The 25,228-nt window shown below is 36.8% G+C and overlaps 1 protein-coding gene across 16 annotated transcripts in view; it reads right to left on the reverse strand.

Moving 5' to 3' along the window:
- Positions 1-9: 9 nt before the first annotated feature.
- Positions 10-25,228, reverse strand: part of LOC132124058 (high affinity cAMP-specific 3',5'-cyclic phosphodiesterase 7A-like) — a 33,077-nt gene continuing 7,858 nt past the window's right edge. The window contains exons 1-15 of one of the 16 annotated variants that reach the window (XM_059534819.1): positions 18,677-18,721; positions 9,471-9,531; positions 7,999-8,043; positions 7,483-7,515; positions 6,852-6,941; positions 5,647-5,798; positions 5,464-5,527; positions 5,186-5,281; positions 4,855-4,955; positions 4,641-4,772; positions 4,417-4,508; positions 3,475-3,619; positions 3,124-3,220; positions 2,945-3,025; positions 10-1,748 (exon numbers count right to left, since the gene is read on the reverse strand). In XM_059534819.1, the coding sequence (XP_059390802.1) occupies positions 1,525-1,748; positions 2,945-3,025; positions 3,124-3,220; positions 3,475-3,619; positions 4,417-4,508; positions 4,641-4,772; positions 4,855-4,955; positions 5,186-5,281; positions 5,464-5,527; positions 5,647-5,798; positions 6,852-6,941; positions 7,483-7,515; positions 7,999-8,043; positions 9,471-9,531; positions 18,677-18,706 (1,443 nt within the window). In that variant the 5' untranslated portion in view covers positions 18,707-18,721 and the 3' untranslated portion in view covers positions 10-1,524. Of the gene's footprint in view, positions 1,749-2,944; positions 3,026-3,123; positions 3,221-3,474; positions 3,620-4,416; positions 4,509-4,640; positions 4,773-4,854; positions 4,956-5,185; positions 5,282-5,463; positions 5,528-5,646; positions 5,799-6,851; positions 6,942-7,482; positions 7,516-7,998; positions 8,044-9,470; positions 9,532-11,410; positions 11,552-18,676; positions 18,752-25,228 lie in introns of those variants that run through there. The other 15 variants (XM_059534826.1, XM_059534813.1, XM_059534822.1 and 12 more) reach the window with 15 other exon arrangements.

Below are 25,228 nucleotides of genomic sequence, written 5' to 3' on the forward strand. Positions count from 1 at the left end.
TGCATGCTATCTGGTAGAGAAACATTTTGTGAAGTTTTATTCATCAAAAATGCAACTGCAACAAGTATGTATCAAAAGGTTATACGGCAAAGCCTTTACAAAATGGCTTGACACAAGTCGTCTCCCCAAAATGGCTGTTACAACAAACTGTAAACAGTTTTTTTTTTCTTAAATCAACAGTCTTACAGCACTTACAACAAAAATACAAATCACCTAAAATAAAGCACCTCTTCTCTTTCAAAATATCAAGAGAAGCACAAAAAAAAACTGTCCATTCTGTACAGAATCCAAAACAATTCACAAAAATGGAATGTTCAATGTTAAAAATCAAATCATTAAACCAATTCTCCATATATTAATAATTCAGGGTCAGACAGTGCACTAAATGGACAATGTGATGAGTTTAGAATAAAAATGACAGCTGGTTTGGTCACTTAGCTTTGTGCATAGTTTTAAGGCATTTTGTAGCAGTTTTCCGAAGAGACGAGGGTGGCTTTGAGACATTCTGAGAAGGACTTCTCATTTTTCTTTACAAAATACAGAGGAGAGAGGGAAAGAGGGTTTGTGGCAACCTACAAAAGGCACCTTTTACTTCCTTGTTACTCCCAAATAAGCAGGTCGGTGAAAACCTGAGCAAAATCCATGGAGAGTCCGCTGACAAGATCCTTCTTCCATGGTCAAAAGGGTTAATCTCTGCCACCTTTCACGGAGCGACATTCCTTCAACACATTGTCTGAAATACAGGGGAGAGAGATGCAATGGAGCACAAATGGCATTCGTATGGCATCTAATGCGTCACACCGACATGGTTGCAGTCTGACAGATTTCATTGATCATCAGCAGTAGGCTTCGAAATTATTTTTTACAAGTGGTTCTTCACATCTGTGCTTAAAAGGCAATAATCACAGAACTAACATGATTCAGTTAGAAAACAACATGTGTAAACAGTCTTCAGAGGCAGCAAAAGGACTGGGCTCTTCACATTTGTATTTTTGTACACAAGGAGGAAGATTGATTTGCAGAAGCACTGGCACACTCTCACACACACGCTCGCACGCATTCGATTTCACACACATCGTCTCTTGGTGCGGTTGTAAAAGCCTCTCCTTTAAATACTCAAGGTGTTTCAAATGACTTCAGAGCAATTCATTGTTTTTAAAATGGCACTTTAAAGCCATAGGAGGGGGTTCCTTCCTACCCCACATTCCCTTTCAGTCTTTAATCAAAGCATCAGAGTTGAATTAGTAACCCCCAAAAGAAGAAAAAAGAAAAAAATAAGGTTAAATAAATACATCACAATAATAAAAAAAGAAAATTGCAGCAGTAGCCAAATGAGGTATCTATGTATTGCTCTATGTTGAAGGGTAAATGAGCATTTAAAATTAAATAAATAAAATCTACAAATGAATGAAAAAGAGGAAAACAAATCATCAGTGGTTGGTTGGAGATGGGTGGCGAGTAACTCAAATGTGACGTAAGGTGTTTGGCTGAGGGCAGTAGAGGTGTTCTGCGAGCACTGGGGTGTCATGACTCTTGGCTTCCCTGAGATAAGACTCTGGAACTGGGCTCGTCTGTGGCATGGCCCGGTTCGGACTCCCCCTCCTCGGAGCTCCCCGATGCTTCTGGCTCCATGGCGCTCCAACTGGCCTTGTTCAGGCCCAAATGGCCGAGCATGGTCTGAGAGAGCCGCGTGTCCGAAAAGCGCGCCCACTCGGCAAACAGAGGCTCCACCACGTAAGTCATGAAACCTGGTGGCAGAGACACTAGATCAGCCAGACCTTATAAATAAATCATTTATCATATTGATAATTATAATGAGATTCTTACATAATTACTATATTATAAACACAAATAATAAAATACAAAAAATACAAAACAAACACATTATTATACTAGGTATTATTTCACACACAGACACAAACATATATACCGTATTTTCCGGACTATAAGTCACACTTTTTTTCATAGTTTGGCTGGTCCTGCGACTTATAGTCAGGTGCTACTTATTTATCAAAATTAATTTGACATGAACCGAGAGAAATTAACCAAGAGAAAACATTACCGTCTCCAGCCGCGAGAGGGCGCTCTATGTTTTCAGTGTAGACTACAGGAGCACTGAGCAGCATAGAGCGCCCTATCACGGCTGTAGACGGTAATGTTTTCTCTTGGTTTCTCTTAGTGCGACTTATGTTTTTTTCCTCATCATGACGTATTTTTGGACTGATGCGACTTATACTCCGGTGCGACTTATAGTCCGATAAATACGATATATATATATAAAATCAATCACAGTACATTGAACGATTGTTTTATATTACAAGTTTTCTGATAAGCTTAATTATGTTTTATTATCTTATTAAATATGCACTCATATGCATACATTCCCAGATCTCTAAACACTAGATGAGGCCAAGTTCAAAATAGTTTCTTTTGTTAGATATATTAGGTTTTAAGCTTTTACAGAACTTTAAATTTAATAATGAATTACAAATTTCGCATCTCTTTTTATAATTCTATAAATCAAAAAATACTGTCAACAGCCAGAAAAAATTTACAATTCACCATATTTTTCAGAATAAAATGTTATAAATCAAACAAATGTCATATCAACAAGCACCTCTGTAAAACTCGTCAAAATGTAGATTAGGATTATGTAAGTGCTACTGAAGTAGATATTTCTGCCTAATTTTGAGAAAAAGGACCTTAAAGATTTGTACTGTACTTGAAATCTACATACACAAATAAAATATAATAAACACTTAAATGTGTATTTTCTAAGTTTTCTTTCCACTAGTCTGAAACAAGACAAGTTAGGGATGCAAAAAACTGAAAGAAACTTTACTGTCTTGCCTTAAATCGATATACATGTATATATATATATATATAGCTATTTTATTATTATTCCTTTTCTCTCATATTCAGGGGAGAATGTTCTGGTTCTTACCGATTTGAACACTGGCTATGGTGTTGGCTTCACTATCACACAGTGGACTGATTTCAAGTTTATACTTCTTTTCAATGTCACCTAAATAGGAGGATGACAACAAAGCACAGTGATTAGCTTTTGAACACAGTGAACTAACAGCACACTTAAAGAGCATGCTCATCATGAGAACTGGGTACCTTGGTGGAAGAATTCCTCCGTGACCTTCTCACTCCACTGTTTGCTGAGCTCCCATGGTCTACATGGGTTACAGATATCCGCACACTTCAGGGCCATCTGGAACACACGTGAATTTATCCCCAAAGAGTGTCAGTCTTTATTTAAAAATATGGTATGCAGTCTCTTCCATTTCAAAACGGGACGTCACAACTTCAAGTACATAAATAATCTTTTTTATTTAAAGCAAACATCTGAAATGTATTCTTTTATATCTCAAAGCCAAAGCTGGCATATAAACTTTATATAAAAGTATATATAAACTGCATAATGTTTGTTTTTAGTGTAATTAATGCTGAATTGCAAATTCCCACCTGCAGAACGAAATGTCGATGAGAAGCGTTTCCTAAACACAAGTCGTCCTCATCCAGATGTGTCCTGAACCGGGACAGGTACTCATTCTGTCGGCTGATATCTGTGGCCAGAATGAGTGATCCCAGCTGCCTCTCTATACTCAGACTGTTAGAGACACCAGTTAAAGTCAGCCAGTCATAACAGAGGTCACTTACATACAGAGTAGTAGAAAAAAATGACTTTGAATACTAGAATGGAAAAAAGATGACTTGTTTGTGTTGTAAAAAGCGGTCATTAAAGGGTTAGTTCACCCAAATATTAAAATTATGTCATTAATGACTCACCCTCATGTCGTTCCAAACCCGTAAGTCCTCCGTTCATCTTCGGAACACAGTTTAAGATATTTTAGATTTAGTCCGAGAGCTTTCTGTCCCTTCATTGAAACGGTGTATACGGTCTACTGTCCATGTCCAGAAAGGTTCCAAAAATAACGACTTTATTCATCATTGTCTTCTCTTCCGGGTCTGTTGTGAGCACGTTCACAACACTGCAGTGATGCTGCTGATGTACGACGCTGCTGACGTGTTATCTTTGTTATTGGGTGCACCAGAAAGCACGTCAGCAGCGTCATGAATGCACTCACAACAGACGTAATTTTTGCTATTTTTGGACCAAAATGTATTTTCGATGCTTCAACAAATTCTAACTGACCCTCTGATGTCACATGGACTACTTTGAAGATGTTTTTATTACCTTTCTGGCCATGGACAGTATACTGTACACACAGCTTCAATGGAGGGACAGAAAGCTCTCGGACTAAATCTAAAATATCTTAAACTGTGTTCGGAAGATGAACGGAAGACTTACAGGTTTGGAACGAAATATGAGTCATTAATGACATAATTTTAATATTTGGGTGAACTAACCCTTTAATATGAAAAAAAAGCTTTGGAGATACTAACCTGTCTTCTGCAGGAAGATTGGAAAAGAGTTCGGTCTCTCTGAGCAGACCCACTGCAGACCTCCAGTGATGATTCTCCAGAACTGAGGTATTCTACAGAGTGACACAAACACACCTCAGTGCTGACTGACTTTGACATCTTTACAAATACTGTAATTTACTGAGAACATAAAGAGGATTGTGGAGCTAATGATGTTCTTAAATCCCATTGGATGGTGCTCTAACCCGGTACAAAGCTGCAAGGTAATGGTTGGTTTTGATGAGGAAAGGCTGGTTGACTCCAGGGTGGTCCAGATCATGTGTGGCCGCGGCCAACAACCCTAAGAGGATGTCGAATGATGTGAGGGACTGGGCGAGCTGTGAATACACACAGACGACTATAAGACTACATGTAATCATCAGAAGTGAATTAAGGTAAATTTAACACAGGGACAATCACCTTGGGTTCTCTCAGGTAACAGTGCATGGCCTGGGTGACATCAGCAGCATGGACTGCATTATGGTAAGGGTTCTGATTGTGGTAGTCTTCTTGAACCAGAACTGAAACCATTCAAAAATATAAGAAAAAGTAATAAAATCGATGATGCCAATCACTGTGGCATGCAGAACCTCCACCAATGATGTTTACAGAATTGAAAAAAATTTTTTTATGAATATAAAAAAAAAAAAAAAAATTTAATTAGTAGTATAAATTGTGAAAGTCACATAACCCAAATGTTTGCAAAGTACAGAAGTTTTGTTTGGAGAATATCACAAAAAAAAATACTTACCTAGAAATCTACGCAGTTTAACCATGTCTAACTGGAAGAGCTCAATGAGACCATACTGGTTCAGCAAATTAAATGTCAAGAACACAAGACTGTTTCCTTAAAAACAACAAAGAATATAAAAGGAATGAGGAATTGGGCAAGGCAAAACTGAACAGCCACAATTCAACCAGCAGGTGGCAGAACTGACCACAGCTAAATGTGACGGGTACAGATACATAAAGCACAACAAATCTCACACATACAGAGATATGAAGGGTCTTCGGCATCAAAATATTTACCATTTGTAAGTCTGTCAAAGAGGAATATATCAAAATTCCAGCTTCCGACCTTTTCAAGCATACACTGTGAGAAAAGGACAGTTAGAACACGTGAAAAATCAATAACTGATTTTTAAACCATACAACAGCATTTTGAATATTCAACGTAAACTGAAGTTGCAGAGTATGTTTGTGGTCCCATACCTTGGCCTGACCGCAGTAGTCCTCGTCCAAAATGTGGAGGGGGTTGAGGTGTGGTGCTCCTCGCAGCAGACGGGATGAAAGCAGGTGTCGCTGGAAACTAAAGAGCCTCCGGATTCTCCGAGCTGGAATCGACCCTGCTGACTCAGCACGGGCTGTACATAAACACACACCAAAAAAGACACGGAAATTCCATGATGCAAAATGTCAGATAAAATTTGTACCCTCAATAATTAAGCTGAAATTACTCTCATATTTCAAGCTTATAGTGTCTTTAAATCCACCCCCAGCCCCACTGACTGGAGTCCCTGCGGTTTAAAACTTTGGTTGCTATCATTGCGATCATGGTGCTCAGGCAGCCTACGAGAGGTCACGCCTGACTCGAGCACAAAAGACAAGACCAGTCTGAAGAGAGTCTTTAAAACGGAGTTTCATTTCACTACAAAAAAAGAGCTATAAACCTTTTCATGTGCTAAATGTACGTTCTCCTGAATTCAGCTCACCCACATCAGTAGATCAACAGCCTGAGGGACTATGAGAATTGGGGAAAATGTCTTTAATGCAATTAGGTTAGAATATATAGAAACATAACTGTGAACGAGAAGCGCCACTTAAAAATGAACTAGACTACTATGATTTTTTTTCAATAATTAAATGTAAATACACTAGCTTAATAGATCTGAACTAGCTTAATAGATCTGGCTGACATCACCTGGCTAGCTAACATTAGCTAACAAAAGATGATATTTGCTGGCAAAATCCATTTTATTTCAATAGGTAACAGCAGGACTTGGAGTTTCGCCTAACTACAGAATATTTCCTTGTGTTTAAGTTGCTTGTGATCTGCTGCTTTGAAAGGTTTAAAAGTGACTTCAGTGTAAGATCTCATGACAGTATTGACAATGGACCTTTTTTGCATGCAACATTTAGCTAAAGTGACAGCATAAAGGACAGTAGTGATATTTTCAACAAAGAAAATACATCAAAAGGACCCGAATTGATTCGCTTCCATCATTTGCAATGTGTTTAGTAGCTGAATCCGAAATTGTGTCATTTTTGCTTTTCAAAACTTTAAGTTGAATTAAATACTCTTAACAATTAATTTTGGTTTAAAGCTTTAAACGTATTCAGTACCCGTGGAGAAAACGACTTCCCTGTTGTGCTACACTGAAGTAGGAACGTGTGTGAGTGCTGGATTCAGTACTTACAGTGCAAAGTGCGGAAATCGACGCCCAGGTACGGGTGCGAGCCTCTTCGATCGGGTTCAAAGCCTACCTGACTTCTCACTCTCACATCTCCTAGAAGGCATCAACATACAAGTCCTCAAGAGATTTGTTAACAAACACGACATACAGCAGATTACAGGCCTGGATACAGGGGGACAGAGACGGACATACACACACCGCCGATGGATGGGGAAAAGGAGAGGACAGGAAACAGACCATGCATCGCCATGCCAGAGGGACTTTTGCATTAGTATTCATATGGCTAGGAGCAAAGGAGGACGCATGGAAGAAAGACAAGCTTGTGCTTCAGCCGGGACAGAATGGAGAGGAAATCAGAGGGACTTCAACGAGGCTGGCCAAAGCTCTAAAGTCACATCTGTTAAAAAGTCATTCAATAGGCCTTTTCATCAAACTCTGGCTGTGTGTGTGCGTGTGTGTGTGTATTTGCATGGAGAGGGAGAAGGAGGGAGACGCATAAACTAATGGAGTAATGGCAGCCTCCAACATGTCAGTCACTACTGATTGGAGTTCATGTGCAGTAAAAAAGTAGTCAACGTGTAAATAAGTCAGTGAACAAATAATAAAACAGCCTCCCACCGGTATATTTACTTACTTGAAAACAGCTGTTTGAATATTACACAAGCTCCTATCAAAATACCAAAACTGTGAATTACAATTACATAAAAAACAAGATTCAAATGAATCAAAAAAGACACAACAACAACAAAAAGCAATTATAGAGTCGGATCGACCATACAGGTGTGTAGCACAATGTCACACATGCAACTGGCGAATAAAAACAAAAAGCTAAAAAAACAGACGGAAGCTATTCGGACATGCAAAAGAAAAAAAGACACGGAGGTCAAAGAAGCAAGATCCAAACTACAGAAACAAAAGTGTGCTCTCGTCTTCCGTTTTTGTGCCAAACCTCTTGTAAACAAACCAGAGCTCATCTCCTGACCCCAAAAAAGTATTATTAGAAGACATTTTAACGTGAGAAATGACACTGATTAGACTGCCCACTGACACATTTCTTCAAGGAGGAATGGTGTGGAAAGTTATTAAAGGGAAAGGCCGTGAAAGCGAGTGAGCGGGTTTGTCTCTCCTGGTGAGATGTGTTGGTTCATACCTGGTGTAAACACGAATGAGGGTTTGATTGTTTTGTTTGTCACAGCTTAAAAACAAAACAAAAAAAGAAATTCAAATATTAGGTCAGGGTTAGCTTTACTACGTTTTGGGCTACATGCTTGAGGAGGTGATGTTACTGAACGTGTAGAGACTCCAGGTTATTATGATGTTCAAGCGTATTGCTAATTCATGGTACACTGACAGAAAGCAAAGCAGTCAGTGTGATCCGGAAGTGATGAACTCGGATGTGATGAACTAGTGTGAATGCCAGTCAAATAGATTTAATGCGGAACCTAAACATTTTACACTGTGGTGTAAAATCTGACAGCACAGAACACTGGCCTCGTGTATAAAATGTATGTAGGTTTCATCCCAAATGGGAAATTGATTAAAAATGAATCACAAATACAAAAATTTGAGATGCACAGATATTGAACTTCTGCCCAATATGATTGTGAAAATCTGATAATTTTTTTCACATTATGGCTGATGCACAGCTGATATTATAAATCTATACAACATTGTTAAAAACAAGAAAAAACTGTACAAATGACTGTTACATCTCTCCGACAAAGTGCTCTCAAAGGGTTAAATTTTTGCCATAAACTATGGATTTTTTGGCACTTGCAGGCCGTAATTTTCTGATTGGTGCAATTTTCCTGCACAGCATCATGGGTAATGTAGTTTCCACCATGAATTCCAATTGATATATGGTACATTTTTTTTAAATCTCACAGCTCAAAACAGGTCTGTCTTTTTGTAAGTTATCGATAAAAAATAAATAAAATAATGCCACGATCGAGTAAATGAATGAAATGTGCTTATAAGAAAGATGATTAAGTGCAATAAAACTACTCTTAATCACTTTCTAGTTTCCCCGTAAAATGTCTAAATTTACTGAAATACAAGATAAATTTTCCTATAAAAAAAAAACCCAATGACTAAACATAAACCTAAGTTGATTGCTAGGTTAACCCAACATTGGATTGAGTGTGACCCAATGTGCATTTTGTTGGTACACAACATTTAAAGATCAGGCCCTGTCAGATCTTTCAGTGCTGTCCTATGAAGTCAAAGGGGCACAGATAAAACTCTTGGAGGTCCCTGGGGTCAGCAATCAGGCCAAGTCGGGGCTTGATAAGTATTAAATGAAAGGAAATTTCACAGAAACGCTAAGCAATTCCCAGCTGAGGAATGACTTAAGCTGTGGATGTAATGAAGAGATTATCAGAGGCTTTTTGACTGATGGTTGAGGCTCTCCATTCTCTTTGTTACACAATCTGTTGTATAATGTGCTGTGCTTGGTAACTTCCAGTGCAGAGTGGTACATCTACCCTGTGTCTGAATTTGTTTATAGGTTGACAGTGTGCGTGCGTGTGTGTGTGTGTGTGTGTGTGTGTGTGTGTGTGTGTGTGTGTGTGTGTGTGTGTGTGTGTGTTTGTGCGTGCATTAGGCAGGGAAGATGATGCTTACCTAGCATGCGAATATACAGAGCGGTTTGATCAGAGCTGTCATAGGAGATTGCTCCGCGTCTCTGCGGGGGAAGAGATGCAGACGAACGTCAGTATTTGCATTTACTCAAACACGTGGGAAAATCTCATATACAAGCCAAATGCTCAGCAGTGTATATTCAAATATGGCTCATACAACACCACCACAGCTTCGAGAAAGAAAAACAGCTCATAATAGTTCTCTATTGTGTATTTTCTTTTCTAAATTTTTGTCATATTTTGCTCTGTTTTTTGGAACCATCTGATGAAAACCAATAATTGTAAATATGCTTTTATACTAAACGTTATTAAACAGTCAACGGGATTTTAAGAGGGAAAAAGAGGGCTTTTAAAAGGCCTTGACGTGTCTTTAAAGTACAAAGATGAACAATCCACATTAAACAATCCAAGATGACCAAGTACCTTGGAGTACAACAAATACTATAGTAAATGGTAATCATTCATTAGCATTTTATAACATTTGGTACAACAACAACAACATTTATCAAATATCTATAAAAATGCTACTGAACTCACCTGGGAATGCAGAGATATCAAGTCTGTCCAACATCAATAATCTTATCATTATTTTATATTTATATTATTTTAAACCTCATAAATGACTAATATTAAAATAATGGATTATTTAGATTTTAAATCAAACAGCATAAATTAAATTTAATCACTTAAAATAAGGACTATAGATCACATCATTAAAAAAATACAGTATGAAAAATACATAATATCATGGTATAACAAATTGCCATAAAATCAACAATAATTAACATATATAAATATGCTACTGAACATACTTAGTGAAGCACAGATATTAAAATTCTGGCTGATGATACCAATAATTAAATAATAATTTTAGTTTTCTATTATAAAAAACTGATAAATAGCAGATGTTAAAATACTATTTTGTCTTTTGTATTATACTATTTTGTCCATTTTGTCTAAATAAATAAAAAATTACGAGTATAAATTAAATCCAATAATTGAAAAAAGTGAATAAGCATCACAACATTAAAACAGTATGAATAATATATAGATAATCATTTTAATATCTGCTAATATTTTATTTTCTGATATTTACTTTTAACAGTGTTACTGATAGTGAAGTGACATTCAGCCAAGTATGGTGACCCATACTCAGAATTTGTGCTCTGCATTTAACCCATCCGAAATGCACACACACAGAGCAGTGAACACACACACACACACACTGTGAGCACACACCCGGAGCAGTGGGCAGCCATTTATGCTGATATTATGCTGCGTTCCAGGCAGGTTTTTGAGCTCGTAAGTCGCGATTTCAAACCACGGCTAACGACTTTGTACCGTTCCAGGCAAGTCACGCCAAACTTCCTGAGCACAAGGAATTGTAGCTAGATTATTAATTTTATTGCAACGTTACATTGTCCTAAAATCGTTTTTTCAGCATGTACCACTTGCATAAACACTGCATCCGTAGGCAATATTATTCGTAGGGGATGCCATTGGTGTTTCGCATGCTGTGTGACGTCAGAACTCGGTACTCGGAGTACGAGTTCACGGGTGAGAATTCACGGGTTTGACTGCCGTTCCAGTTCCAGTTTCACGGGTTTAAGGTCGGAAAAACATGGGTTACAGGTTGCCTGGAACGCGGCATTAGTATTTCTAAAGATCATCTTTTCAAGGAACGTTTGAGTAAATGATAGAGGGTAGATGCACAATAAATTTTTCCAATACACATATAATGCATCTCTAAACACACTCCTTCATAAAAAAAAAAAAAACGTTTTCCTCTTGATACTAATTTTAGGTTCAAACTAAACATTAGGCCTTCCTTCAAGTATTTCATTAAAGTTCTCATATAATTATTCAAGTGGTGATGCAAAAAAAAAAGAGTAAGTAAATATATATCTCTATATCTCGAAATACCTCTTATTTAAGTGACTGGCCAATCCGTGACTTAAATCTCAATCCTGCTATAATCACATGAGAGAACGGCATATGAAGGGCCGAATGTGAGCTCAACTCTGTTAGCAGCTCAGCTTCCAATGCGCACACACTCACACTGCAATTTCCCAGCAGCGGGAGGAAGCTAAACCTGCATCATCTGTCCAGTGTGATCTGCTCTCCTGTCCATTATGCTTCCACACTGGGCCATTCAGAGATTAATTCAAGAACAGACACTTGCACCGCTGCTCATTATGCAGATGCAAGTGTGATTGGCCGTCTCAGAACAGTGGGTGGAGCTTTCTATGACCACAGCACTCGAAAGAGGCCTTTGTTCACCGAACACGTATTTTCCGTACTCGTTGTTTCTTAAAGGTAGCACAGGCTTATTTGTTTAAGGATTTTACAGACACTGCTAGCACAAACACAACTAGAAGACAGCATAAGGGCTTGTTATAAAATGTTTTGTGAGAAGACTTGATGAACACGTACACCTTTCGCTGTAGTATTTTCTTTGTTTTTGGCAAGAACTCATCCATGTGAACTCAAAACACAAGGGGATCCTTTGGAGTAGATGATGAGGAGAAAGGTTAGCTGTGAAATCACAAGACCTCGCACGTCTTGTGCCATCATACCCAAAAAGAACCTGTGCATACGCAGACAAAGACAAGCACTGGAGCGCTTCAGCTTTTAGATGGCTGGTCAGGGTGTCCCCAGATGGCATACAATTCAGTCTCTGACGTCAATGGACTGAACCAATTTGCATACTTGATTTTTATCCATTAACAGCCCTCTCGCGCCTCTGACCAATAAAACTGCAAATGCACAAAACTAGGGCTGTCACTAAAGATGGGCGATAAAAGCCGAAGAACTCAGCCTTGAGACAATATCTCAACATTTATGATCTGGGTTTCTGTCCAGTTTTTGGGTTTTTCTTTTTTGTCAAATGGCAACTGTTGACATATTTTATGCAATTAAAAATGTATTAATGAAAATATATTATATATTTTAAGATTATTATATCTTTATTAGATATTTATATTATTGATATATATTACCGGTCAAAAGTTTGGAATCAGTAAGACTTAATGATTTTTAAAGAAGTGCCTTATGCTCATCAGGGCTGCATTTATTTTATCAAAAATACAGAAAAATAAAACAGTAAATTTTGCAAAATGTTATTACAATATAAAATAATACTTTCTATTTTAATATCCTTTAAAATATAAATTATTTCTGTGATGCAAAGCTGAATTTCCATCAGACATTACGCCAGTATAAAGTGTCACATGATCCTAAAGAAATCATTCTAATATGCTGATTTATTATTAGAATTATCAATGCTGGCAACAGTTGTGCTGCCAAATATATATAAAAAAGACTGCAATACTTTTTTTAGGATTCTTTGATGAATAGAAAGTTTAAAAAGAACAGCATTTATTCAAAATATAAATATTTTCTAACAATATACATATTTGCTATCACTTCTAAACAATTTAACACATCCTTGCTGAATAAAAAGAAAGAATAAAAATGTATTGACCCCAAACTTTTGAACTGTAGTATATATTGTTAGAAAATGTTTATATTTTAAATAAATGTTCTTCTTTTTAACGTTTTATTCATCAAAGAATCCCGAAGTCATTTAAAATCCCTTAATACGGCTGTGAAAAGCAACAACAAAGACGATTTTAGCACAATATGCTCATGTAATCCTGTGGCAAGTGCATTTATTAAAAATGAAGGACAGAGGGTCTGGTAATCTGCAGTCAGGAATTATTCGGTCAGGGTATTAACGTTGTTGGAGGGCGGTCTGCAGTTTGAGAGGCAAACAGGCCTTAACTGATGGCAGTGCTTTGAGTTAAGTTAATAACCAGTGGAACAGATGAACTGTAAAACTGTTAAGTGAATATACAGGCTACAAAAACAACTGCACCCTGCAATAACCCTCATATGATATTTTGACATCTGTAATAGCCACCATCAGGCCAGTGAAAAATGTACTCGAGTCATCCACTATAGCAGTATTTTAGTATCAACAAACTTCGTGTTTACACACATTACTTGGTGTTTTTGCATGTGAGTAATTTCTACTAGGGGGCTGAGCGGGGCATGACAAACCACCCAACCATGCCCATATGGGTTCAGCACACAAGCTTCAGCGCAGCCGGACATGTAGTGGGAAAGAAGGAGTAGAATTTCTTAGAGAGGCCAACGCCGCTTGTGCGCCAGCGAGGCATGACGGTCTGTGCTGTTTTATTGACTTTCAGCAAGATGGCTAGGGGCCGAAACAAAAAAATAATAATAAAAAATTGGGAGTAAAGCAGAAATGATTAAAAAAAATCATAGGCTGATTTTAAATTTATAGCAAAACAGTTCCCTGAATTCAGCTCACAACAGACAAAAACGAAGGTCAGCCTTTCATGGAAACTTTTTATCCATGACAGACTGCAAATTATTATTATTACTATAAAAAACACACACACATTAAAGGGTTAAAGACCTTTACTTATACCTTATTAACTAGAACAGTCTAAAATACTAATAATATTCTGGTGTAGGCCTATATATTGCAGCTCACAATGTACCTCAGTCTAGATTTTCAGGCAAAAATGTATACAAGTAAAAATTAGTTTTTGACAATTAACTGGGAAGAAGCATAAACATACCTCGGCAGAGATTTAATGCCTCTTGTAAAGTGCTTTAAATGGTTAAAAAGCTACAAGGTCTAGTAGTACAAGTAAGACCTGACCGACATGGGTGGATGTGTATTTATTAAGATGTACTGTAACTACATAAGACTTAACTATACAAACTGAAAGAGTTTAAATTCCATACTTAGCCTAGTCAGCTAACCAAAGCCAAATAATATATAAATTATATATAAAATATAAAAAGTTTATATTCCATAATATTTCATAATATAATATTGTACAGAATCGCTCACTTTTAAAGTTGTTATAAAAATGAAAATGCATTTTATCTACCTTGTAAACGCTTACTGTGAACAGTTCATTCATGTATGTGTATATATTAGTGGTGGGCCATTATCGGCGTTAACGTGCTGCGTTAACGTGAGACTCTTATCGGCCGATAAAAAAAAATAACGCCGTTAATCTACTCTCAAAGTTGGGTTGGGAGCTGGGTCTATACTAGGCGAGCTATGATGACTTTCACCCTTGATATTTTAGCACGGATGTATACCTAGCCGAATTGCACTGTAGGGTGCGAGAACGAGTGGTGTATGCCAAATTTCTGCAATCCCATCTCTTTTTTTATACTATCACCTGCAAGCTCTCATTCATTTTCGAGTGCAATATCGACATCTCAAACTCCAATAAAAAAAGAAGGAATGATCTGTTAGAACTTCTAATTAAACATGACTTTAATCAAATTACTGAAGCAACCATTCCATTCCGAAGAAAAATCCACCTGCACAAACACAAACCAGGAATAGTTCCTTCTGGAAAACCTGATGTTAAGTGCCTTGCTCAAAGGAGCACAGATTACTCAGAAAATCCAAAGACTAGTGATTCCTATTCCTTGGAAGTTTTCCTGAAACCTTCATGTCACAGACTCCACCTGATTACCATCATTTATCAAATTTGTGTGTCCAAATGCTGCTAAATCGATGTATTTCTTGCAACAGCAAACATAAGGACTGCTTTGATGGCGGTAAAAGCCATGATTGCCACATTTTATGAAGCTCTTGAGGAATTTTAGCAATGCTTTGAGGGGTCTATTTGAACAGGTTAGCAGGCCTACAAGCCAATTATTGACACAGCGTTTGGATGCGAAACAAGTTAAAGGCTTGTGTGAAGAGGGACGGAGCCCAATCAATTCACCAAGAGACTTCACAGTAACACGCCACAATCACACACTGTAAACGACTTTTGTAATTCGCACAGTATTTTACTGTAATATATACAGTAAGATACTGTAAAATGAGTATACATCATTTTACTGTAAACAGCAAAGGATTATGGGAAAAAATAGTCACTACTGTAAATTTGCAGTAGTAAACTTGCCCGCAAAAAAACTGACCAATGGCAAGATAGATTTCTTTGGTGGAAGTGGCTATAAAAGGACAAAAGAGAAATATTGCACGGTTAACTTGACAAAAAGGGTAGAATATTATTTCTGTTTTATGCAAAACTGAGATATTTTAAGTATATTTTTAATATTACAATTTTTTTCACTTGTTAAACAGCAAATTAACATTATTCATCGTGCCGTTTTTCATTTCGGGAGTTGGAGCCTTTTTTTCTGACTGATGGCCAGAATTACACTGTATGAGAAACACGAGTAAGTTTTTCTGCCCTTTAATGCATGTTAGCTAGTCTGGCGAGTCGTTATTTAACCTTAACAGCAAATGAATGTGAAATACTGAGTTAAAGTGCGTTAGGCAACACAACTGTTTCAGTGGCGATTTTACACAATATTTTCTAGTAAGTTACTTCTTTTGTTTGTTACTTTCAGGTTTCTAGTCTGGATGTCGTCTACAATGTTGGATGTCTAACTTTTGGAGCCTCTTCTTGTAAAAGCCGTAGTATCGATGATAACATCAAATGGTAAGTTAATGATGTCAGTTAGCCGAATTCAACTAACTTAATGTTAGTTCAACATAGAGAATCATAATATCTTTTCTACACTGCCTTTTTATCACAAGTAAGGTAATTATCTTCAAATGCTATTTAGTTAAAAATGTGTGTACCAATGTTGTATGTAACTTTAGAGACGGACCCTATAGCCCTAATGCGCATTAAAATTATTTCTATTAAACCAGCACTTAAACAGCAAAAAGCAGCTGCTTTAGATATCTTTAACTTACTGTAGCCTATAAATAAATAAAAAATACTAATCTCACCATCTGTCATATTTAGATTATTGTTACTGTATAGCATCAAATATAGATTTTTAATCATAGTAGGCCTATTACATGCATAGACTTTCTAGGACACACACACGCATTTAGAACAATTATATGAACAGATTGATTAGCATTTAGCATGGTCTGTGGCAGGCTTTACTAAGTGTCAAAGCAACAAAATTCAATAAACAAGAATTTAATATTAATAGTTCATATTAAAATAAGTGATTTAAATTGTAAAAAAAAAATACAGTCTTTTTGCTCTAGTTCGCAAAAATAGTTCTAAACAAAGCCATGGTTGGGCATTTTTCCACACAGCATTTTCATTACAGAATTAATTGACCTTTTTTTGAACGCCTTGAATCAGTTATTCATTGACGCGTTCATAAAATATCAAAAAAGTGTCTTACTTCGTTCCTGAATGAATCGGCAGTTTTAAAACTAATTGATTGAATAAATTACTCAACGATTCCGTCATTAAGACATTGGCTTTCTGCCACCAACTGTTAATTTTAGTCTTATTTTCAAAGGTATCATTCAGTTTTTTTTCTGTCATTTCATATTTATGTGTTCAAAATTTTATAATATTATTTATGCAATTTGTAAGTGCAAAATATAATTATACTTGTCTCTTAAAAAAAAGTGCATCCAGCTGCTGATAAGTTACTGTAAAACCTACCACTGGAGGTTCGACTGAGGCCCTCAAACAGGAGAAAACACAATCACCACTTCCTTTAAAGTGATCCAGGAAAAGGCAGTGGGAAAACTATATAGCATTTTGTTCCTCTTTGTTTACTGCATGTATTGCCTGACAAACACATCATTTCAAGATAAGCTTCAATTTACTAGAAAAAATCAATGGGAACACAATCACCACTGGCACCTATAGGAATCTGATAGGTTCCAATCCATAATTAGGCTAATCAACTGGCCATAACCAAAGCCATGCAAGCTTTTCAACAGAATATAAAATGGAAAATAATTTTGAATATGGTAACATGTTAAAAAGAGCAGAGAGTACTAGATTTTTAGATGAAAAATATAAATCAAATTAGCTAAAATATTGAATAATCCAATGCACTACCAATTCGACTATTCACTTCTTGCATGCTAACAGCTATGTTTCCATCCACAGTTAATTTAAATTGGAATATTGCATAAAACACTTGCGAATGAATCACTTTTGCCATCCCATGTTTTCAGAGCTAAAATAGTCAGTTCATGGGAAGCTGGCTCAAAATATCAATGCTAAAATGAAAGTTGTTTCAATCAGGGAAGCAACTGTGTTTTTTTCTGCTACATAACAAATGACTTGCACCTGAAACCCAACAACAAACGCGGTCATGTTGTCTTGCGTTCAGACGATCTGAGGTTTGGGAACACAAAAGTGCGAAACATGGGAGGAGATTATATCAAAACATTATGATGACAGACAGATTTTGGCTCAGGCATTTCAAACTTATTAAAATATCATTTGAGATGGTGTGCGATGAGATCTGTGCACTGGTTGATTCTGTTACCACATGATCTGTTGAGGATCTGTTGAAGTCAGATGACTTTTTTTTCAATGGATAAAACTAAGCCCCCTCCTACAGTTTATTCTTTGTCAATAATCTTTTAATGTCAGCCCACAATACAGGAAAAAATATCTGTTGAAACTTTAGTTTCAAGGCGAATTTAATCAAATTACTCAAGTTATCATTTTATCCCAAAGCGACAAACCACAATCTTGCATTTAGATCTGCCTCCATCCTCTCAAAAACCACCGTACTAAACCAAGTACATTTCTTTTCTTTTCCGATAATCCATTTCACCTAACCCTAACATCAAAATTCTGAAGAAAAGACCCGTCAGTATTTTTATTTTCATTGCAACGTTAAAGGGTATAGCCTAACTATAGTAAATGTATTTCACACTGCAAGTGTTGTCTCTGCGTTGTTCATATCGGAAACAAAATAATACATTTTACTATATCAGAATTAAACAAAGAGCTTCAAGGTTTTTGGTTAGTCCACACAAGTTGTTCAAGGCGATGAAAGCAAGTAAGACGTTGTGCGACTCAAATACTCAGTAAAATGAAATGGAAAATTCATTCACTCTTCCCAAGGTGATTGCTATGGCTTGAGCAATGGTGAGCGGGACGGCATGCAGTTTGGTGGGGTTTCCTTGCTGACTCATAATCTCTACTTGATTAGCAAACCCCACGCAAGCAACTTTCCAAGTGAAGTTATCTGTAAGTCACGATCTGTATCTGATCTTGATCCACAAGACAAAACGTTCGGGCTATTAATGGAGTTCGTTTTCTCTCTAAAACAACAGTTGTCAGGGGTTATGGCCTAATAAAAGCCGAGCCAACTAGGAAATCCACCGAAACCTACCTTAGAAAAAATCCATCTGAAAAGAATCATGATTATAGACCAAATCAAAGCTATTCCCATTGGACCTTGCAAAAACAGTGGATCATAGTCTCTGTGTCAGTTTGTGTGCAGGTGTTACAGTTTATGTCAGTATGTGGGTGCATGGATTTGCGTACGTGTGTTTGTGTGTGTGCGCGACTGTAGATGGCCAGAGACCAGCTCAAGGCCCAGACAGAATGCGTGCTGAGCTTAGTGCAGCTGTCTTAGTTGTACACACACTTACCCATACACTTAAACGAGCTGGTCGTGTTAGCCTTAAATGTCTCTCTCTCTCTTTCTCTCTCTCAAACACACTTAAACACAGCCACCTAGCAACAGCCAACCAGACCAGCAGTGCTACTGACGCACATGGTGGGAGGGGCAGGCAGGAGTAGAGCATGTTAGAGTCTCCTTATCAGCAGTGCAGAGAGCAGACTGTATGCTTTATTTTCTAAATAAAACACTGTCAGCTTTTCCGCCACCTTGTAATCAAAGATGTGTGCTCGATATCATGGAGCATATTTATTTTTCATTTGCAGTTTTGTGACCCCAAAGACTCACTTCTCATATGAATCTGGTTCAAGATTCCATTTGGAGCAAGATTTCTAAAAAAAAAAAAAAAAATCTAGTCAATGTATAAAATGTGAATGTATGAAATGTATTTATTCATATAGTATGAATTTATGTAAAAAATATTTGAAATATTATCTATAGATTAGGGATGGGACGGTATGAAAATTTAATATCACGATTAGTGACTAAAATTATCACGATTATCAATATTATCACGGTTTTGTTGAAACGAGATGAAAGTGTTCAAAAATAGTTGATGCTCACACTGAAAACATTTCAGCAAGTTTTATATTTAATAATCAACAAACAACTAATAAAACAAGCAACTCTATGCACTTAATTTAAAGAAAGATTAAATTCTGTGGCTTTCCTTCCTTACAATGAAAAGTGTAGAAGCATAGAAAAGCATAGAAAAGTCACTGACTTTCGCCATTCCTTCTCGAAAAAAAACAAAAAAAACATTGTGCGCTGTGCTTGCGTCAGACTGTTGCTGGCTGGACATGATTTAATAGTGAGTTATTAAAACCGCGATAATCAAACACGGTTTTAATGATAATTCATTTTTAAACGATATTACTAACCTTCAGCACATTTTATCACGGTTATCAATAAAACCGGTTATCGTCCCATCCCTACTATAGATCTATATATATATATATTACACACACACACACTAAATATAAAATTTAGCACATTACACATTGTTTACATTTTATATATATATAAGACGCGTACAATTCAATTCTGCTTAACAATTCCTGCGCTCACATTTCAATTTGATTAAAAACTATTAAGTTCAGGAACGGAAAGAAGTAGTGCCCTGTTTGTGTGCAGCACACACAGAGAGCAGCGATCGGCGCTCGCGCTGCGGGTTCCCGGTTTGTGTCTGTTCTCGGACTGTTCCGTGTATTTCCACTGTAGAAACGGTTGTTCCAAGTTAAAACTGACTTCTTTCATATTTGTCGACCAATATACAGAAAACTACATCAGTATATCATCATAAACACAGCCGTTTTTGTCTTTCGTGAATGTAAACAGATGAGAAAGAAATCATACATGTACAGTATTTTTGCTTAAAGAGACAACAGCCTAATAAACGCGCTTCCTGTCATTAATGTTAATCAAAGAACAAAAGAAAATAATTCAATGATCTTGACTGAATATATTTAATAACTTTAATTGATTAATTTTTATTTTATTTATAAAAAGAAAACTATGCAGTGTTTTTAAACTTTTAATTACAGTTTCTGTACATGAAATTTTGTTTAGTTGTATTTATGATATTGCTAATTGATTTGTTTGTTCCTATCTTATTACTGATTGTTTACTTGTCTCTAACACTTTAATATGTGAAATTTATATTAATTAGTTGTTTTTGCTATGGTATTTTTTTAAAAGCACAGGCAAAATTCCTCTTGCAGTGTTTTGTACGCTGCTGATTTTTGCTCATGTTATTCAGCTGCAACAGAATGCTTTGTAAAAAGACAGAATACATGTATGACATCTAAATGTTTGACTTCATTTTTTTTTATTTGGATTTTTTATCTTATTGGAATTGAAACTAGGAATCGATAAGAATCGGAATCAATAAGCAGCATCGGAATCTATAAAACTCAAAATGATACCCTATATTTATACACAAACTATAATTTCAGTCATTCTAAATATTTTTTTCATTATATTATATACATTTTTTTATAATAATTTGTATTATAACAGAATAATGTACATTATTCTAAAGAAATGTATTTTCTCACAATTATTCATCATGCTCCACCTCGAAATTTATTTTTCATTTTGGGTGTATTTTTCAACCCCTAACCTTTAAGATCTGTGATATTCAGGTCTATTTTTACAATCTAATTTAGTCATTTAAAAACAAACAAAAAACTTTTTTGCAATATTCACACTACTGTATACTAATAAAATGCGTTGCAAACACATTTCATTTGGACTTTAATGAAGAATGGAGAATTTTCAACAAAATGAAGTGAATCTACTGTTAAGTACTAGCCAAAAGTTTTCAGGTTTTAAATGTGGCTTGGACTCATTTTAGAAACAGGTGTAACACAAGCTCCCTCTCTCAGACCAAAGTTGGCCTCTCTTAGCAGTGACATCACCACCTATATTCTGCGGAGAAGCATTTCCATAAATAGCAGAACGGCAGGTTGGATGACACGAACCCCCGCAAACCACAGTCACAGAAAACAGACTTTTCTCGCAACTCAAAGACACTAACAGCCCCGTTTCGCAGAAGCAAGACACATTTAAACCTGTCGACAGCATGTGTGGAATGAGTGCCACAATCAAATATCATTCCTTTTTAAACATCTTCGCTTACAGCCTGGGAAAACCCCACCACTGCTGTGCCCAAACCCAACATCTTCTCTGCTTTGAATGTTTCTCCCAGGGCAGACTTACTGGCAATCATGTAAATGTGACATCGGTGACATGGGGGCTGGGTCACATGTCTAATAAACAGCACAGCTGACAACGAACGTATTTGCATTCGAGAGCAAAAGAGCCTAACGCTGAGAGAGGGCCCATTGCAGCTGTGGATTCCTCAGTCAAACACATGAAGTGTAATGATGGAGAGCATGACGTGGTCCTCATGAGGCTCAGGTTCCTGACCTTTATTTGGACCAGGGTCCAAACAAAAATCCCTGATAGCACGTCATAAGGGGAGTCAGGGCCATAAACTCGGCTTCATTTCGTCAATGTAATACAGCCAAAAAAACATTGAACATTTCTGAGTGATCTGTTTGATACTGGTCGAAGGTCTGCCAACACCAAGTCTGATTACAGTTGTTACAGATCAGGGTTTGGACCAAAAACCAGGATCAGCACCACATTTACAACCTTACCATATGAGAAAATAAATTATATTTTACATAAAAAAAATTACACTGAGAAACATCATGATTAGGGGTGTAATGATATTCAAATCAAACCGAAAAACGATGATACACCACTCATGGTATGTACCGCAGTACTCTCATGGCCTACCCCACCCCCTGCTGAAACAGAAACGCGTACGGTCATGATGGTTTTTAACTGCTTGAATAACTTTGAAAAAGAAGGTACCATTAAGGACAACAGGGGCAAAACAAATCTGTCATATAGGCTACATAAAACTATAATGTGAACACGACAGTAAAAAAAAAATATGCCATGTTTCAGTGTGTTAGTGAAAGAATGCTTTCACAGAGTTAGGCTTTATCTTCATGACTAGCACAGTCAAGTTCACTTGTGCAGCCACTCACAGCCTTTTGTGGAACTGTAAGTTGCAATATTTTGTTCATATAAGTGAATTTGGTTGTGTTATGCTACAGAAGCACTTCATTGTAGGCCTTCTACACAGTTTTATTACAGTCGATTTATTTACTGTACATCGCCCAGTAAAACACTGCAAATTCCCTTTACAGTAATTAACTAAATCCATTTGCATCTTTAGAATTTTCTGTGATGTTAAACACACAGAGACCTACTGTATTTTTTATTTCTATACACAACTGCACATAACAGTTATGGTATGGTTATTTCATACTGATCCAACTTGACTAAGTTCAAAATTCAACAAAGGCCACCATAATAAGGTCATCTTGGGTCGGGTGTGCCACTGGGTTCTTTTCTCCAAGCAAGTATCTGCATTTTGTTTCGTGAAGGTGATAAAGGTCAGTTTATAGTCAAGCTCCAACTTTCTTCCTCTTGTCTAATTGCAGGCTAGAAAAAAGGGAGTGGGTTCATGTCAGAACAAGCAAACAAAAGAGGAACACAGTCAGATCCCCATTAAACCTTATCCAATGTTGTGCATCTAAACTCACTCAGATTAGAGGAACAGGCCTCGGAGGGGGCTCATAAATTCAAAGTGTCCTCATGAGCTATAGCACCATGCTGTGAGATGCTGGATAACGGTAGTGCACATTCCTGTAAGTGCCAAGACATAAACGCTGTTTTTATTGCGCATGATATAGAGTCGGTCAGGTCGCAGTATAAAATAACTTATTAGTTAAGTACACCTGCTCTTTCTTTATGTGGTTCCAATACTGTATGACTTTCTTCTTGTTTTTAGGACCCAACGACGTTCACTGAATAGACAAAAACAGCTGAAACATTCTTCAAGATATCTTAAGTAGGTGCAACTTATTAGTTAAGAACACCTGCACTATATTCAATTTCTTCATGTTGTTCCAAACCTGTATGACTTCCTTCATAAAAAAAATATTTTTGTCCATTGAATGAAAGTCAATAGAAACAAAGTTGTTTAAGGCCTCAGTGATAGAGCCCGACCGATATGGATTTTTGAGGGCCGATGCCGATATTAACTCGAAAAGAGCCGATTTATAAGCCGATATTTTGATTTTAAAAATAATCTGGATATTAGACCCATTTCCTATAAACTGCATTTACACAACATTCAATAGCAAAATATCTGCCTGTTCTATGTATGTGGGCTGTATAAACCATTTTCCAGAATGGACTATGTTAAAAAAAAAAAAGCCTTAGATTACAGTCTCAATGACTAAACAATTGCACATCAAAAGTATATATTTTTTAATGATCAAAAAACAGTCTGGTTTTAAACATTTAACACTTTTACTTTCTTCCAGTTGAAGCTGGTTTTAACAGTCTGTGTGTTTACTGTAAATAAATTATAATACTAAAGTTAAAGTATTTGCAGAAGTAGTCCCACACTTTGCTGCTACAGCATTCATCTTTTTCAGCCATCTGTAGGCAGAAAGAGAGACGGAGAAAGAATAAGCATGTGTATTAATAATATCACCATGTATCATTACTCATGTCATCATTAGAATTATAATAATAATAAACTGGGATCTCCTACATAGGCAAAAATGAGAAATATATATATTTTTTTATTTGTCAAGCAATAGGTATTACCTACTTATATTTAACAATATTATTTCAACATTTTCCTGTTATGTCTGTAAAGCTGCTTTGAAACAATATGTAAAAAAAAAAAAAAAAAAAAAAAAAGCGCTTGTTCAGCTCACATTTATTTACATGTCCCCTCTGGTTTAATCATTTCTGACGCACCTACTGTAGTTACTGTAACTACACTATATTTGCTCTCACAGACACATTCACAACAGACCCGTATATCTTCTCCTCTTCTCTTTGTGCAGTCTGAATCAAAACATCGTCTTGCCTACTATTACCGGAAGATTACGGAATCAATTCGAAGTTGAATGGTTAACGTTAGTGTCATGAACACACCGCTGTCAATTTTGAGAAGAACCACCTTCAAACAAGTTAATAGCAAGCATTTAAGGGGCCTGCTAAAAAGGAAGCTATTAGCGTTAGAGTAACGTAACCAGCCTGAATTCACCAAATTGTTCTCTGGACCTGAGGGTAGCCTCTTCTTCCTTGCTTCTCTCTTAATTCTCATTAGCAGGACTAGCGCTATCGCTCGCTTCTTACAACGGGACAGATACATGTTTGCTGCTGACCGAAAGGAGGAGGAACAGACTATGAAAGAGCTCCCGCTAAACGTTTTTAAAACTCCGCCTATGCCATAGCGCAGCGCAAATCATGTTGTATCTGAAGGGCAACGCTGAGCCCAGCGGCAAGCGCCGTGCATACCGCGTACTGTGTGAAAGGCCCAATTACGCGGTCATTATGTGGGAAACACACCGCAATAGAATAAGAATAAGTTAAACGCTAACGTTATAGTTTGACCTCCTATTAACGTTCGTGCTCTTCCACTGATAAACATGGTATTAGCTTTGTGGCTAATATAATATAGCAATGCATTAGCGGCTGTAAGTGATGTTACAGAATATTTAGAAGTAATAATGATAGGACCGTTAGCTAGAACTACCACACAGTTTTCATATACAGGGTATGAACTAAATCTACAATCATTTCACATGACGAACGACAGACTCACCGTCAAAACAGTTGATCGCTTTCTTCTGTAGTGGACTTCTGGCGCTGTTGTTA

Source organism: Carassius carassius, chromosome 42 (genome assembly GCF_963082965.1).
Source record: "Carassius carassius chromosome 42, fCarCar2.1, whole genome shotgun sequence".
NCBI classification, from domain to species: domain Eukaryota; kingdom Metazoa; phylum Chordata; class Actinopteri; order Cypriniformes; family Cyprinidae; genus Carassius; species Carassius carassius.